This window comes from Bos taurus, chromosome 11 (assembly GCF_002263795.3).
Source record: "Bos taurus isolate L1 Dominette 01449 registration number 42190680 breed Hereford chromosome 11, ARS-UCD2.0, whole genome shotgun sequence".
Lineage (NCBI taxonomy): Eukaryota > Metazoa > Chordata > Mammalia > Artiodactyla > Bovidae > Bos > Bos taurus.
Window position 1 is genome coordinate 49,124,524 of NC_037338.1, and position 17,730 is coordinate 49,142,253.

General features: G+C 53.6%; 1 protein-coding gene and 1 long non-coding RNA gene across 3 annotated transcripts in view; both read right to left on the reverse strand.

Moving 5' to 3' along the window:
- Positions 1-2,621, reverse strand: part of ATOH8 (atonal bHLH transcription factor 8) — a 43,416-nt gene extending 40,795 nt beyond the window's left edge. Inside the window, exon 1 of one of the 2 annotated variants that reach the window (XR_001501328.3) lies at positions 741-2,621. Coding sequence is in view for 1 of the 2 variants with exons in the window: in NM_001193104.3 (NP_001180033.1) it covers positions 741-1,496 (756 nt within the window). In the remaining variant the exon portion in view is untranslated. The remainder of the gene's footprint in view (positions 1-740) is intronic. The other variant, NM_001193104.3, reaches the window with a different exon arrangement.
- Positions 2,622-9,924: 7,303 nt separating this feature from the next.
- LOC132346585 (uncharacterized) lies at positions 9,925-11,878 on the reverse strand. Its single transcript, XR_009496453.1, has 2 exons — positions 11,449-11,878; positions 9,925-10,229 (listed from the first exon to the last, which is right to left on the reverse strand). It is a non-coding gene; the product is annotated as an uncharacterized lncRNA (long non-coding RNA).
- Between the last annotated feature and the right edge of the window lie 5,852 nt (positions 11,879-17,730).

Genomic DNA, 17,730 nt, shown 5'->3' on the forward strand with positions numbered 1-17,730 from the left:
CAGTTCCTGCTCAGCAGACCTACCTCTTCCATGTGCGCTGAAGGTCAGCAGTAAGGGGAATCTCCAGGAAAGACTCTCTCCAGCCAATTCCTGGGGAAGGGTTATAGCCAGGGTCCTTAAGGGCACCGAGTGGGGGAGGGGGGGTGCAGAGTGTGTAAGCAACCTGAGGGCAGGGACAACCCTGCTGGGAGGCGGGGGCTGAGAAGGGGTCGACAGGCTCCCCCGGAAGACGGAACACTTATATTCTGGCAAAACCAGGACCACCCCTCAGCAGCATTCCGGGTCTGCCAGAAGGGTAAGGGTCTTCGCCCTTACCCACCGGAGACAGATTCCCACATTTCCCCTCTCCACTCCTCACTGCGCCCAAGGGACTCCGGGAGACAAATATTCGCTGCCATAAAAGTGAACTATGAGGGCTGAAGTCAGACTCGCAGACAGGGTCACCCCAAAGGGGATGGAAGTGGCAGTAAAGAGGGCCAGAGATCTCTAACCTTCATCCTCACTTTGCAAACTAAGACCCATACCAAAGTGTGGCAAAGGTCGCTGCCCCAGGCGGTCCCATACCTGTCTCGGCGCTGGGACCGACCAGGCGGGGATTACTTTCCCTTTTTTCCACACACTCATCCTCCTTAAAGTCACCCCACCCCGCCCGCCCTACCACTTGCCCACCCAGCCTCTGGCCCACCCACTCCCGCAGCCATCCCCAAGCGCAGTGAGGGTGTGTGGCTGGGAGCCGGTACCTGCTTCCTGAGCGCCTCGAAGGCTGCGCTGATGGTGTGCACTCGCGTCCGCTCCCTGGCGTTCGCCAGGAGCCTCCGGGTCTGCTGCAGGGCTTTGATCTCCGAGGAGGCGGCGGTGGCTTCGCCCGGCCGTTTCCTAGGCGACGCGGAGGAATCCGGGTGGTTATTGTAAATTACGTGTGAAATTGACGAGTAAGAACTTTCCCCAGGGCGCGTGGGGGGCGCGGGGCGCACCGAGGGCTCTGGGGGCGCCGGGGGCGCCGACGGCGTGGGGCGTGCTGGCGGTGCGCACAGCAAGATGCGGGGACGCAGGCCCGGCTCCCGGAAAGGCTGTGTCTCGGGACCCCCAGGTACCTGGCCCTGGGGCGCAGGAGGCGGCGGCGGCGGAGGCGGCGTGGGGAGTCCCGGCCCCACTGCGCCCAGGGCGAAGCCGCGTTTCCGCGGGTCCAAGACCTCCGGCGCCCGGGCGCCCCCGCGCTCCCCGGCCGTGTCCGCGCCCCCACCTGAGGGAACGGCCGGCGCCACCCGGGCTGGCACCGGGGTCGGGACTGGCTGCAGCCGCTGGGTTCTGTCCCGCAGCCCGTTGGTGGCGGTGGCGCCGTGCTCGGGCGCTTCCAAGTCCAATCGGAAAGTTTTATAGCCGTTCGCGCGCCGCGCCGGCTCCTTGCCTTTCCTCTTGAGCTTCTTGAGGCCGTTCAGCTCCTTCACGCACACGGTCTTCCAGGGCCCGTCCTGGAGAACCGGGATGTGCTTCATGGCGCGGGTAGCGCGCGAGGCAGGGGCGTGGGGCTGCCCGGGAAGCGCGCCCGCCGCGCTCGCTCTGCCCGGGCGGCCGCCGCGCTCAGCGCCTCGGAGTCGCCAGCTCTCCCCCTGCTCGCTCGCTCGCTCCCTCCCTCCCTCCCTTTCTCCCCCTCGCCCCGGGGCAGCTGCGCCGCCGGGCTGTCCGTTCCCGGAGCGCTCAGAGTGTCATCTGAAGTCGCTGCCGCCGTGCCAGCGTTTCTGGAGAACGCCCGCTGCGCTCCATCTGTGTTTGTTTAGCCTCAGTTTACACAGAAGCCCGGTTCCCCAGATCAGTCAGCGCCGCCGCCTCCCCAGCCCCGGCCGCCCGAGCCGCGAGCGCCTTTAAAGAAACAGGAAGCATTTTTCAAAACAGCTGGGCTGCCGGCCGCCTCCTTTGTCCGCGTCCTCTCTGCCTCCCCCCACCCCCAGCCCTTCTGCCCAGAACCTGCCTCCTCCGATTCTCCCTCCCCGCCCCCTCCTCGAGTCCCGGGCGCTTCTCTTTTCCCGCAGGACAGTCTGCTCCCGAGCACATGGCTTCTGGGCCCTTGGGCCCTTCCCCAAATCGGAGCTAGGCCTTCTCTCGGTGACCTTCCGCACCCAGCACCTCCACGTCCAGCCCTCCCCCCAACCCTACCCCAGCTTGCCAGGCGAGAAAGAAACTGTACGGCGACTTCTCCTGGAAGAGGGTGAGGTCACTGGGGGCTGAGGGGAGGAGGAAGGCTCTGGGGTTGCCCAGGACCCTCAGGACCCCTGCACCGCAGTCCCATTCGCTGGGTCACTCGCTGGAGCAAAGGGGAACCAGGAGCAGAAAGCCTAAGCGACAGGGAAACTGAGGCTCCAAAAAGGAATGGGCTTTTCCCACGGTCACGCAGCGAGTTTAAAGAGGCCCATCATGGTGGAAGCTTCGGATTTCGACGCAGCATCTGTGAGAGTCTGAAGTCACCTCACCCCAGGCTGCCCGTTAAGCCCGGATTTACTCATCTATGAAATGAGAAATTCGGAGAACATCAACGCCTAAATCACAGCGTGGCTGTGAGAAATTAAGCCCCAGGCACATGGGAGGGACCAGTCCAATGGAAGCTTTGGTTATTATTACTATTAATAACAGAGGCAGAATAGCTCCTAGAGGCAGATTTCCTGGCCGGCTCTGCCACTTACAGACTGAGTAACACTGGGCAAGTCACTGAACCTCCCTGTGCTTCCCTTTCCTCGTCTGTAAAATGGAAGTAACAGTTGTATCTCCAGGACTGTTGCGAGGGTTAACTGACCCTGTATGTACAAAGCGTTCAGAGCAACCTGGTGCAAAGTGAGAGCTTTGCAGGTGCCTGCCGTTACTGGCAGGGGGCAGAGAGTGACTTCCCAGACCCTTGGTCCTCAGTGCCATCCTACTGGAGATTCTGGGGAGGGGAGTGGGAAGGTCAAGCTAGTTGGCCCTCACTAAGCCCTCCCCAGCCCCCCCACTCCCCCACCCCAGAGGCTGCCCCAAGGACCTGCACTTACTCCTCAAAGGCCTTTCTCTGTAGCAGTTTCTCCTTAAGGTGGTGATGGGTGCTTTAAGTAGTTTGGGAAAAGATCGACCTTGGCCTGGGGCTCTGACCTCAGCAACCACTGGAATCCTTATCTTTCTGGTTTCAGTCCTTCACTCCCACCCCCTACACCCACCAAACCCAGTGGGGGTTTTCTTCAGGGTTCATCTGGAGTGCCTTCTTTCTCTCTCTCTCTCTCTCCTCTTGTCTAGGGGAGAATGACCTAAGGGTGTGAGGAGGTAGATAACTCAGTAGCCTGTGCCTTGCAGTGTCCTGGAAGGTAGGAGTGGGGTCCAGGCAGAAAGTTCAGGGGCAGGAGCATAGATTGTGCTTGGCTTTTCAATTCTCAAGGCCTGTGACCCTGGACAAGACAGTTCATCCCACTGGAGTTCTGAATCTGTCCTTGAGGGTGACATTTCTGTGCAGCCAACCTCTCAAGGTGGTTAGGGAAATAAAAAGAGATCACAGATTTAAGAGGACTTTGACATCAAACATACCCTCATATGTCTGCATACACATAGGAACACACACACGAAAGCATGCAATTTTCTGACTATGTGCTTAGTCGTGTCCGACTCTTTGCCACCCCATGGACTGTAGACTGCCAGGCTCCTCTGTCCATGGGATTCTCCAGGCAGGAATACCAGAGTGGGTTGCCATTTCCTCCTCAAGGATGTCTTCCGAACCCCAGGGATCGAATCCCTTGTCTCTTCTGTCTCCTGCATTGGCAGGTGGGTTCTTTACCACTAGCGCCACCTGGCAATAGTAAATGCAAAACCTCATTTTTTTCCCACGGGGGGAATCGGTCCCAGCATGATACAGTGATTGCTTCCTGAGGCACCCACTTCCCTGGACACCCAGCATCTTCCCATACCTTACCTCTCTCCTGAAGACCAAGGGTAAACCCCAGACAGGAGCCCCTATTCTCCTGCTTTTTCCCCACCAGCCCCAGGCCCTTTGAAGAGAACATTCTTCTCGCTCTTGGATGATTGGCTTCAGTCTCCTCTCTCTGTAAGCCTTGGCTGGTCATCACAGCGCCCTGTCACTCTTGCTGGCCTCTGCTCACTCCCAAGAATTGCTTCAGCTTGTCCTTCACTGAGGTCCTGTCTGAACCCCTAGGTTTGTGAGGTCCTGAAACACTGCTGTTTCTGGGACTTCTCTGATGGTCCAGTGGTTAGGACCCTGTGCTTTCACTGCAGGGGGCCTGAGTTCCATCCCTGATCAGGGAACTAAGATCCACAAGCTGCTCTTTCCTTCCTCCCTGTCTCCCAGGAAACCTTTGCTGAAGCCCTCACTTCAGTATTCTTGTCTGGAGAATCTCATGGACAGAGGAGCCTGGAGGGTTACAGTCCATGGGGTCGCAAAGAGTTGGACCTGATTGAATGACTAACACTATCTTTCACTTTCATGCCCTTTATATTTGCCAGCTCCCAAACAGAGTCTGAGACCCCAGCTAGCCCACTCCTCACACATCTAGCCAGTCAGTAGCAGAGATGGGGGGAAAGCCAAGTCCTCCTCCCCAGAACTGCTGAGTTCCTCTCTGAACCTCAGTTTCCTCCTCTGTAAAATGGGGATCATAGTATCGTCTCCCAGAACTGGCATGAGGTTGGGGTGAGACTGCATGTACAACACTAAGCTGGAGTGACAGTGGCCTCAGGCCTCTGGGTTGGCACAGCTGCCCAGACTCCTTGCATCGCAGCATCTGCCTCCGGTCTCGGAGTGCGCTTGCAGGCTGGAGGTGTCCACAGCTAGTTGGAGCATGTGGAAGTCTTGTAGCAGGACTGAAAACTGTCCCTAAAGAGGCCAGCATGGGCTCCAGGAAAATCACCTGTCTTTGTTGAGTATCGAGAGCTCCACTCATACTGATCCTGAGCCTGTCACCAACTCTCTCAAAACAGTGGAGAAGATCACTGAGATCCCATGGGAACAGGGGAGGAGAAGGGAGTGGATAGGAGTGGTCAGCTGCGCTGGGCGGAGGTGGAATGGGACTCAGACCCAGCAGGTCTTCCAGGACACGCTCCTCCCCCCGCCATGCTGCCTCTCCTGTGGGCCCAGGGGTTGGCATCAGGCTAGCCTAGGAGGTATCTGCTTTGCCACTTACCAGCTGTGTGGCCTTGAGCAGCCCCTTTACCTCTCTGAGCTGTAGTTTGTTATCTGGGCATTACTTCCTTAGTCATAAGATGGAGTGCCATGCACCAGAACTGGAGAGGCCAAGTGATGTGAAGGGTCCCTGTTATTGTGATTCTCAGCCCTCCAAGTGGCAGACCTTCAAAGTCCAGGCTAACTGCCCAAGGTCCCCCAGCTTAAGGGCAAACCTGCCACCCAGGGCTCACTTCCCTTAGTCTCCTGGAAAAGTGGAGGCAGACCAGCCTGCTGGCGCCCTCTGGTGGTATGATACAGTATGAACTACACACAGCATAGCTGACTCCTCACAAGAATTTAGAGCGCAGGACTAGAGTGAAGTCGCTCAGTATATCCAACTCTTTGCGACCCCATGGTTCCTCTGTCCATGGGATTTTCCAGGCAAGAATACTGGAGTGGGTTGCCATTTCCTTCTCCAGGAGATCTTCCCGACCCAGGGATTGAACCCGGATCTCCTGCATTGTAGGCAGACGCTTTACCGTCTGAGCCACCAGGACTGCTGCTGCTGCTGCTGCTAAGTCGCTTCAGTCCTGTCTGACTCTGTGCGACCCCATAGAGGGCAGCCCACCAGGCTCCCCCATCCCTGGGATTCTCCAGGCAAGAACACTGGAGTGGGTCGCCATTTCCTTCTCCAATGCATGAAAGTGAAAAGTGAAAGTGAAGTCGCTCAGTCGTGTCCGACTCTTCGCAACCCCATGGACTGCAGCCCACCAGGCTTCTCCATCCATGGGATTTTCCAGGTAAGAGTACTGGAGTCGGGTGCCATCGCCTTCTCCGGAGCTACCAGGACTGGTAGCCCTGAAATGAGAGTAACATGGATTTTGTGAATTCATAGAAATGCCAGAGTAAAAAGGCTTTCAGGGCTCCAAGTGGTCTCACACCCTGCTTGGAATGGGACAAGACACACACCCCTAGAAAACCTATGTGTGCGCATGCTCAATCTCTCAGTTGTGTCTGACTCTTTGCGAACCCATTAGGCTGTAGCCTGCCAAGCTCCTCTGTCGATGGAATTTTCCAGGCAAGAATACCGGAGCGGGTTGTCATTTCCTCCTCCAGGGGGTCTTCCCGACCGAGGGATCAAACCCACGTCTCTTGCATCTCCTGCCTTAGCACTCGGAGTGTTTCCCTCTGAGCCACCTGGGAAGTCCTACATTAAAAACAGCCACTGGGCGGTTCCACATCCTCTGTGTGGCTGATCCAGGAATAGGAATGAAGCTAGAAAGAGAAGTGAAGGCAAGAGCTTAGGGCTTGGGTCACTGGGAACAAATGCTCAAAAGCCAGGCAGTAATACCACCACAGTGGCAGTGAATATAGGCTCTATTTCTACATAGGCTCAATTTCCTTGTAACAACCCAGGGAAGTAAACCCATTGTACAGATAAGGAAACTGAGGTTCCTAGACCAAAAAGAAAAAAAAAGAAAAAACTTGCCAATGGAAAAGTTAACAGAAGTGGGATTTGAACCCTGGCCAACTGACCCCAAAACTCAAGCTTTGAACCACTGTGTTTTGTGGCCTCCTGAGACCTCAGTGACCAGCATCTGACCAGGCGAGTCACTGGGCCACGTACAGGGCTGGCCTCTCTGGCTGGCCATGCTGGCCTCCCTGCATGTGCCACCAGGCTGGGTGAGCTTCTTGCTGTCCTCTTCTCAAGGGAAGCCTCTGGCCTCCCTTGGACCAGCTCAGTGATCCTCCAGGTCAGGGTCAGATGTCAGGGGTACTTCCTCTGGACATTTGATGATCTCAGGCATATGGATCCCAGATCTTATCCAGGCACTGGTACCTCCTGGCATTGCTGGGTGGAACCTACCCAGCAGTTCCTTAGTGCATACACACCACCCATGGGGGAGGACAGGAGAACTCTGCCAGGTGGCACCCCATGATTGCCATCTCCTTGGCAAATGAGATGGATCCTTGGATCCTTGCTACTTGGAATGCTGCATTCCTGAGTCTGGAGTTCCCATTTCCGACTGTCCAGATTGTTCCAAAGAGGGTGTGTCTTCAATTCGAGCAAGGAAGAATGGAATTAGACTGCCAGAAGGCTACAGAACGCATATGATCACTGCCTTCTGGAGTTGTGCTCATATCCACACTGGATAGGACCACCCAAGGGAGTGAGCAGAGAGTAGGATACAGCCAGCCTGGTTGCCCCCAAGTCCCCTCCCTACCTTTCAGTCAGAATGCCTGAACTGCCGCCATTAACCAGCAAGACACTGGATCCAGAGGACAGAAAGGAGATATCCAGGCAGAAAGCTCTCAAACTCCCTCTCCAGCTTTCCTTCTAGCTCCCTCTATCCAAGTGACCATCTAAATTGTGGAAAATTGAGAGACTTTGGGGCTGGGACAGGGCCTGGATAAGGACATGACAGGAGGGAAGCGGGGAGGCCTTTAGTACACCCTCTCTAGGACTCCCTCTCTGGGGTTCTGTCTCTGGCATAAGCTTGGGTATCCCTTCTCAGGCCCAAGCACATGCTCTGTGGCTAATGCAGCAGACTCCCCTGCACAAGGCAAAGTCCATAGGGCACACTTGGTCCTGACTCCTGTGGTCAGGAAGGAAATGGGAGGGTCGGGTCCGGAGAGAAGGGGTTCAACAAGCATGAGGGGGAGCCTGGTACAACAGGCAGGTGGGTGCCAGGTTCTCACACAGTTGACCAGAAGTCCTTTGAAACCTGGGACACAGCCTGTCATTCCTTTGGGTGACTTCCTTTTTTCCTCACATGTGTTAGGGGCTGCCAGCAATCCTCTCCACCTGCAAGCATGCAGGCAGGGGTATGTTCCTCCATCCCAGGAACCTGGACTGCCTTGGCTAATGGAGGCCTGCTGGAGTAGAAGTGATGCTGCGCTTTTAAGGGCACTGGCTGTTTCAGCTTCCTGCCAGTGGGAGCCCTGAGTCACCATGTGAGGGGTCCAGGCTACTGTGTTGCAGGGCGAGGCCTCATGGGAAGCCCCATGGTGCCTGCCAGATCTGTGATGGAGGAAGGGACCCAAACACCTGCCTTCAGATGCTTCTAGCCTCAGCCTCTCTCTCTCTGTAACCACATGGAGAACCTGAGTGAGAACTGCCCAGTTGAGCCCAGTAAACCTCCAGAACCATGGAAACGTATCCTGAATTGTCGTGTTAAGCCACTGCATTTTGGGGTGATTTGTTATGCAAGCAATAGAGAACTGAAACATTCCAGTAGGAACCAAGGTTGGCATCTAGTCCCCCGTTTCTCCCATTTCCTCTCTGATCTCATCCCTCAGTTCTCCCCATAACCCACCCCATCCTTCTGCTCTCACCACACTGGGCTTCTTCTATACTTTGAACTTAGCCAGAAGGCTCCCTTCTGCCTCAGGGCCTTTGCACTGGCTATTCCCTCATTCTGGAATATTCTCTCTCAGGTAGCCTGTGACTCACTCCCTCATCCTCCTCTGGTGCCTCTATGTCACCTTCTCAATGAGACTGTCCCTGGGCATCCCATAGAATTTGTATCCCCACCCCTTCAGAATCTTCTGCCTCTTTCCTGCTTTAATTTTTCAAGCACTTGCCATCATCTGACATATTATATATGCATGTATATTGCTGGGGTTTTTGTTTCTTTGTATCCTGGACTAGAATGTCAGCTCCATGTGGGCAGGGATTTTTACCTGCCTTGTTCACTGCTATATCCCAGCATCTAGAACAATCCTGGTACACGTGTGTGCACGCATGCATGTGTACTTAAGTCACTTCAGTCATGCCTGACTCTTTGTGACCCTGTGGACTGTAGCCTACCAGGCTCCTCTGTCCATGGGTTTCTCCAGGCAAGAATACTGGAGTGAGTTGCCTTTTCCTCTTCCAGGGGATCTTCCTGACCCAGGGATCAAATCTGGGTCTCCTGCCTTCGGGGCATATTCTTTACCATCTGAGCCACCAGGGAGGTTCACTGCTCAGTTTGGACCAGGTCTTACTCAACTATTCAATCAGCTGCTTTGATAGAAGAAGCCAGTGGATCCAGAGTTGATCGTGTCTTAGAAATAATTGCTGTGACCACCGAGAACTGGTGGTTTGTCGAATTCACTTTCTTTCTCTCTGGCTTCGTGTCTCCTGGCCTGATAAACAACATGGGGGACAATGGGTGCAAATCAACCATCATCCAGTCACTTGACAAACCTGGCACCTGGCCAGGCCCCGTGATGGGACTGGGACAGAGACATGAGGTGTCTGTCGTCAGGAGCTCGAGTAAGTCCCACCTTTGACTTGGTCCACCTGTGGTGATTCAGTGCGCATTTGTAGACACCTGCTGAGGCTAGGGAAACAGCAGCGAACAAAGCAAAAACCCCTGCTTCGGGGAGCTGACGTTTGGCGAGAGGGCATGAGGTGACCACCCCAAGGAGCTCCGGGTCCAGTAGAAAGATGATACAAATCCAAGAGCTGTTAGACACACTTTGAAGTGACACACACTGCAGGGAAAACTCTGGGAATTCCAAGTGTGGCAGAACCATTCTGGGAGACTTCCTGGAAGAAGAGGCATTTGGGGTTTTGTTTGTTTTGAATATTCATTTGGGAAGATCCCTGGCAGCTCAGACGGTAAAGAATCTGCTTTTAATGCAGGAGATCTGGGTTTGATCCCTGGGTTAGGAGGATCCCCTGGAGAAGGGAATGGCAACCTACTCCAGTCTTCTTGCCTGGAGAATTCCACGGACGAAGGAGAGCCTGGCAGGCTACAGTGCATGGGGTCGCAAAGAGTCAGACACGACTAAGTGACTAACACTTTCACTATATTTATTTGTTTTATTTTTTGGTTGGGTTGGGACTTTGTTGCTGCACGTGGGCTTCCTCTGGTTGCAGCGAGTGGTGGCTCCTCCCTTGTCACGTGTGGTTTCTCACTGCGGTGGCTTCTCATTGCGGAGCACAGGCTCTAGGAGCTCAGCCTTCAGTAGTTGCAGCGCAGGGGATTAGATGCTCCATGGCCTGTGGGATCCTCCCAGATCAGGAATTGAACTGGTGTCCCTTACATTGCAAGGTGAATACTTAAACCGCTGGACCACCAGGGACGCCTGAAGAAGAGGCATTTGAACCAGGCTGGAAGGACAATGGGATTTTTGGCCAGGCAGACCTCCTCCCTGACAAATATCCATAGCTTACTCCCTAGCCTTGTCTCAGCCTCCTGTTATGTCACCTTTCGCTAAGGCCTCCCTTCACCACCCACTTACAACTGGAACCGTACCCCTTTTCTCCTTCACACACACTCTATGATCCACTTACACATCTATGGGATCCATTTGGCCTGCGTTCCCACCTGAAGTAGACAGGAAGCAGCAGGGAGCAGTGGCACGCACTCCCTCATGGAGCCTAGTGAAGGTTCCTCCCTGTGGTGGGTAAGATGGCAGAGCAGAGAGGGGATGGTAACGGGGCCCCGCCTTGACATCGGGGATTTGCTAAGAAGTGAGGGGACAGCCAAGCCTCAAGGAGACTTGGGAGAGCACACCGCCAAGAGGACATGAGGGCTCAGGCTCTGCGCTTTCCTTGACCAGCATCTGACTTGGCCCTGCCCTATCTGGTCCTCTTCCCTCCCCCAACATCACACTGTCCCCCAGATTCCTTCATTCCAGTGAGCTCTGATGGGAAAGTCCAGGGTCTTCAGTGGCTTCTCCTATGCTCCTCCTCTGCCCTCTATGTGCTCTGATTCAGTAAAACAGTGTTATCCATCTTTACCCCATGTTGTCCTTTTGAATTGTATCACCCTTGTGCGTATGTGCTGAGTTGCTTCAGTTGTGTCCAACTCTGTGCAACCCCATGGACAGAGGAGCATGGGATTCTCCAGGCAAGAATACTGGAGTGGGTTTCCATACCCTCCTCCAGGGGATCTTTCCAACCCAGGGATTAAACTTGGTGAACTGTGACTCCTGCATTGCAGGTGGATTCTTTACCACTGAGCCACTGGGGAAGCACATCACCTTTGTAGTTTTGTTTACTAATTTATTTCTTTTTATAGTTATATAAAAATTAAAAGTATAAAGCCTAAGAGCATAGCGATGTCCTAGGGCTCTGTGACAAGGTGTCACCTTTCAAGACAGGAGCACACATTACTCAGGGTTTGAGAAATTCCAGGCTGGATGTTATCAGAGTTGTCCTAAAGTTCTGACTTGCTGATCTGGGCGTCGAAAAATGCATTCTCATCCCAGGACCAGCTATGTACTCTTCCCTTGGGTATCTGCTTCCTCTGTCCCCCTGCCCTTGCAAACCTCAGTTTCTTCATCTGTAAAATGGAAAGAGTAAGAAGGTGATGGCTCCTACCTACCTGGAGATACTCCCACCTTTAACATTTCAGCGTCTGTCTTAAGCGTCTTCCAAATCCAGAGCACAATGGGGAGAAGTGAAAAGTTCACTGGCTGTAAAGAAAACTCTCTTGCAGGCCTAACCCCTATCGCAGGCAAGAAAAGCTCTGTCATGGAGCCATCAAGCCCACTGGAACCCAAAGCCTGATCAGTCAGGGGGCGGGCAGAGAGCGAGCCAGGGGCCCATTAGTGCTTCCCTCATCAGGACCTAGTTGTCAACAGCCTAACAAGAACTGGCTTAAGCCAGTGATCTCCCGGGAGCTGTTACCAAGACTCATAGGCATGCTCTGTGGCTAGATGAGAAACCAGTGTGTGATAACTTTTTTTTTTAGGAGAACAACTTTCAATTCCCCAAGGAGCACATTCCTTCATTGTGAAGTATTCCCTACCCATCTCCCCCATTCCCTCAGAAAAGAAAGGAAATTTAAAAAAAAAAAAAAAGGGCTTGGCTGCTTCTTCTGTACAGGCTCCTTGAAAAACTATTTTTACAACTCTCTGAAAAAGTCCTCTCTGATGGCGGCAGCCGGAGCCCATGGGGGGCATAGCGGAGCTGACGCAATGCACGTTTATTAGCAGTGAGGAAAATTTAAAAGGTACCGCTCTACCACAGCCGCCCCACAGACCTGGGAAGCCCCGGGGACAGCTGTCGATCTGGTGGTCTCTGGGCTGAGTCCTCAGACACACTTAATCAGTTGCAATCCTAGATCGGCACAGCCGGAGGGAGGCTTGGAGATCATCTAGGGCACCGAGGACAAACGCTTTTCATCATGCATGCCAAATCTAATTGATTGGTAGGGGCTGCCTGAAGCCCTGTGTTGAAAAGGATTCTGAGGCTGCATCCAGGTCCCATGGGAATGAACACTGTAATTGATTAGCAATGTCTGCCACGCAGAGGGCAGATTCATGCCATGTGTTGGCCACTCCTGGTCTAGTCCAGCCTTCCCATTTTATTGATGGGAGAGACTGAGTCCCAAAGCCCATTGTCTGTAGGGTCTTTCCCAGCCTTTTGGGGGGGCTGGGCTGTTGTCAGTGGTGTGCCTATGTGAGTACATACATGCTCAGTCCCTTCAGTCATATTCGACTGTGCAACCCCATGGACTGTAGCCCGCCAGGCTCCTCTGTCCGTGGAATTATCCAGGCAAGAATACTGGAGTGGGTTGCCATGCCGTCCTCGAGGGGATCTTCCCAACCAAGAGGTCAAACCCTCATCTCTTGCATTGTAGATGGATTCTTTACTCACTGAGCCACCTGGGAAGCCCTGTCAATGGGGTATGTGTGGGGGCCGGGGGGACTTAAATATTTGTGAGGTCCAAAGATGTGTCCAAAGACTGTCTCTGAAAAAGCAAAAGAATGACTGGGTTGGGTCAATTCAGTCAATGGCTTATTCCTGGAAATAATTGGTAAGATCAGTTGTCTTGTAGGATTGACAAGTGAGTTCAACCTATGTAGATGACCTGGCAGACCAAGGTGACCCCTACACAGTATTTACCTAACATTAATGGTTAGACAGTCAAAGAGTCCACGAGGCTTCCCTGGTGGCTCAGTGGTAAGGAGTACGCCTGCCAATGCAGGAGACACGGGTTTGATCCCTGATGCAGGAAGATCTCACGTGCCTCGGAGCAACTAAGCCTGTGTGCCACAACTATTTCACCTGTGCTCTAGAGCCTGGGAGCCTCAACTACTGAGCCCATGTGCTGCAACTACGGAAGGCTGCATGCCCTAGAGCCCGTGCTCCACAACAAGAGAAGCCCCCACAATGAGAAGCCAGCTCACCACAACTAGAGAAAAGCCTGTGCAGCAACAAAGACCTAATGCAACCCAAAATAAATAAATAATGAAAATAAAATTTTTAAAAATCTACGAGTGAGGCTAACCATTTGGCCTCAGGACAATAAAATCCTCAAATGACCAATGGAATCATTCTAATCAAATGGACAGCTATCCTTCTGGTCTCTACCTGACAAGCTTGGATCTAACCATCCTGTCCATACTCCCTTCCCTCACCCCCATCTTTTCCTCCCTGCCAAGCCTGGCTTGTTTCCTTCTCCTCTACTGAGCCTGAGAGAGACCCTGAAATAGACCTTGCTTTCTCTAACCAAGAATCCTTCTGTGGTGGGTCAGACAGTCCCCCCACAACCAATACCTGCATATCAGCTCTTCCATTTTAGATTCCCTCCTTCCATCTGTATGACAGCTCAGGGACCATCCAGACCATTCCTTGGGGTACAGACTCACTTGACATCACTGGGAAATACTGGCCCCGCTGGGTCCCCCGACTACCTCTCAGGTCATGCCGGGTGCCCTGGATACATCCATTCTGTCTGGTCCAGCTGGGTATTCATGAACCTCTCACAGTGGCAGATTACTACTGAGGACCCCTGAAGGGGGCAGTCCCACAGTGAACATTTGGGATGGGAAAGAACTTGGCATGTAATGCGGTGTGCTGAGGAGTACAGAAAGGGACCCAGGTCATTGATAAGGTGAGCCTGGCTGTCAGAGAGGCCTGGCTTGGTAGGAACTCTGGCAGGACTGCCCAGGGGCCCAGCCACCACTTCCTGGGGATGATGAGATGGGGCAAATTTTGTTCGGATCTCTCAGCACTTGTCACACTGCCCTCTGGGAGGTCTACCTTGGCATCTTTCATCCCCAACTTAAACTTAACTGCTCTTTTTCTGGGGGGAAAAAAAGACAGGCCCTTACCCAGAGAACTTGGCTAAGTGGGAAAAGACCCTCAGTGGTCAGGAGAAGTCAAGCTTTATTATGGGACAACTCTGAGCTGAACTAGGCTGGCCACGTACCAGCTAGGAGCTTGGCCAAGTTCCCTAAAAGCTCTGGTCCTCAGTTTCCTCATTTGCAATGTAGGATAGAAAGACCACTGACCCTCAAGGGTTGCTGGGACGATAAATGGTCATCAATGAAAGGGCTCAGCACAGTCTCAGCCTGGGGTAGCTAACAATCTCCTGAACACCTCTTTTCTTTTCTATGAAACACATATGATCCCTGACTTTCAATGGTTTGACTGAAGATTTTTTTTATTTTTATGGTGGTGTGAAAGTGATACACATTCAGTAGAAACTGTGCCTGAAATTTTGTTCTTTTCCTGCACACGCGGTGCATCCCTGGTGGTTCAGTGGGTAAGGATTCCACCTGCAATGCAGGAGACCTGGGTTGGGAAGATCCCCTGGAGGAAGAAATGGCAACCCACTCCAGTATTCTTGCCTGGGAAATCCCATGGACCAAGCTCTGAGCTACAGTCCATGGGGTCCCAAGGGTCAGACATGACTGAGCGAATAAACCACCCCCACTCGAAGCGATACTCTCTTGAGATGCTCTGCAGGGGCAGCCGCCACTCGCAGACAACCATGTGATCACACCAACCCACAAACATTCTGTCCCCAGACAACTTCTGTTTTTCACTTTCCGTCCAGTGTGCCATAAATTACATAAGAAAGTCCATGCCATGTGTGCGCTCTGTGCCGCGTGTCTTTACGACCCCATGGACTGTTGCCCGCCAGGCTCCTCTGTCCATGGGATTTTCCAGGCAAGAATACTAGAGTGGATTGCCATTCCCTTCTCCAGGGTATCTTTCTGACCCAAAGATCGAACCTGCGTCTTTTGCATCTCCTGCATTGGCACGTAGATTCTTTACCACTCTGCCACCTGGGAAGCCCAAGAAAGTCTGTTACAAGATAGATTTTGTATTTGTTAAAATGGGCTTGTGTAGGTTAATGGAGTGTCCCAAGCACGTTTAAGGTAGGGTAGGTTAAGTTGTTATCTTTAGTAGATTGGCTGTATTACATACATTTTTTGACTTAAAAGTACTTTCAACTACTGATGGGTGTATTAGGATATAATCCCATCATAAGCAGAGAAAGACTTGTACTTCATACTCAGGGATGGGACCCTACCACACCTCCTCTGGGAAGCCTTCCCTGAAAAACCTCAGCCATTCATGCAGTCTGCAGGACAGCTCAGGGAGCATCAGGGACTCACTTGACCTCACTGGCACCACTGGTCTCCTGATTCCAGCCAGGGAACTTCCAAGCTAGCCTGACTGTTCTGTGCTGAGACCCTTGTTTCTCTAAGAGCCTATGAGTCACTGGGGGCTGGGGCAGGGGACTGCATCTCTCCTTGCTCCAGAGCACCCCCACCCTGAGCTTTAAGCAGAGGATACAAGGGGTGCTGGATAAAGTGGCCACACAGATCCTGGCACCATCTTCCCACCCCCATCCACCTAATCTCTCTGGTTCCTCTGATTTTTCCAAACCCCTGTCTAGCTTCTTCCTAATGCTTCTGTCTCCATGTCTCCAGGGCTCTGTTTGCATGAGGGAAAAAGTCTACACACACACACACACACACACACACACACACACAAAGCTCAGAAAGCATTCAGTTGCTCCCGGGCGGGCTGCCAGCGATTGAGTGACCTGCAGCTTCCCCCCTAAATCGCATTCCACTGGCACGGATCTTGCCCCGCCTGACGCCAGCCTCCGAACTCGCCCCCAGAGCAAACATTTCCAGTTGGCAGCCCGGTCTTGTTTTTCTGAGGCCCCAATTCAGGCTCCCTTGTAGAAAACAGAAAACAAAATGCATGGGACCAAAAAGGAATTCAAATCAAATGTGAAAGGAGTCAGGGGAAGGGGGGTGAGGTGGAGAGGCGTTGGCTCCAAGGCCCAGGGGAAAATAGGAGCCTCGGGATGTGCAAAGAGTTTCTAAAAAGCAAACACACATGCTCACAAGCCCTCCTTCCCTGCTGGCTGGGAGGCTGGGATCAATTCATTCAGGCCACTGCCTCCTGCTAAAGGACTTACTCTGTTCTCATTCACAGCTGCGCTGCCGGGAGGACCAGGGATGGCGGGGGAGGTGGTGGGGAGGCTGTGGATCTGAAAGGAGAGGGTGGTCGGTGTTACAGGACTGGTGTTTGTTCTAAAGGGGAAATTAAAGGAAGAAAAATAAACATGGCCAGCCGGGTTTTCACGCCAGCGCATGCGGCGTCAGCACAAGGAGGGGGGCGTGTTTTGCCTTCTCAAAATAAGAGCCGCTCAGTGGAAAGATGTCACAACCCAGGCTCAGGCGCTGGGGGACAGGCCAGTCAGGAAGGGCTCAAGCTGGCTCCCAAGCCTCCCCATGGGGTCAGGCAAAGGCCGGGTGTCAGGGCAGGGGTGCTCAGCCAGGACCCATTTGTCAGGGTCGAGCCTGTGGGGACCAGACTCAGAAGGTCAGCCCCCGATGGGGCGGTTGGTCCCTGGGGGAAAGATGGGCTGAGGAGTGTTACTAGGGGAGGATGGACTCTGACCTGAAAGATGGGTGCTCATCTCAACAGGGAGGGAGAGATGGGAGAAGCCCACAGGATGGGAAGGGGCTAGGTGGGGTTATGGGGTGGGAAAGGGGATAAAAAGGATGCTTTGCAGACTCTAAAGTGAAGGTAGCTGGCCACAAACCTGGCTCAACCACAGAACTGGTCAGCAGGTCTACAAAGAACCTCCTGCCCAGGGACAAGGGCCCCATGAGGGCACTGGCGGGGATAGAGGGATCCTGGCTGCTCAGATGGTAAAGAATCTGCCTGCAATGCAGGAGACCCAGATTCGGTCCCTGGATCAGGAAGATCTCCTGAAGAAGGGAATGGCAAGCCACTCCAGTATCCTTGCCTGGAGTATTCCATGAACAGAGGAGCCTGGCAGGCGATAGTCCATGGAGTGGCAAAGAGTCAGACACAGGCCCAAGGGCATGTCAAGGCCTGGGCTGGGATGTAGAGTCCCAGCCCAGCAGAGCCAGAGAGGAGTTGTCAAGCATCAGGGGCCCCAAGGGAGTGGGCTGTCACATGAGGAGCTGGGCGGGACAGCTGGGGAGGCTGTGAGAGAGAGGATAAGGGCAGGCAGCCCAGACTCATACTGGGACCCATGTGACCGTGTCCTTCCTCTATGGTACCCACTTCCCACATAGGAAAGGGCCTGGCATCTTAAAGGGAGCTGGGAGCAGTGATGAGGTCCCAGAGTGACGGGGACTGGTGAGGTTTGCAGAAGATGTATGTGCTCAGCTGTGACAGTCCACACTGCTGGAGCAGGAAGTCACAGAGACCAGGAGGAGAGATTCAGGGGCCCCGGTCCAGTGTTCCCCGAAGATGGTAGCAGGACAACCTGAGTTTGAATCACCCAGAATGTGTAATAAATGTACATCCCTGGCATGCTTTCAACCTGCTGGATCCGACTCATCTGATTGGGTTGGAGCTGTACTATGGAAGGCCA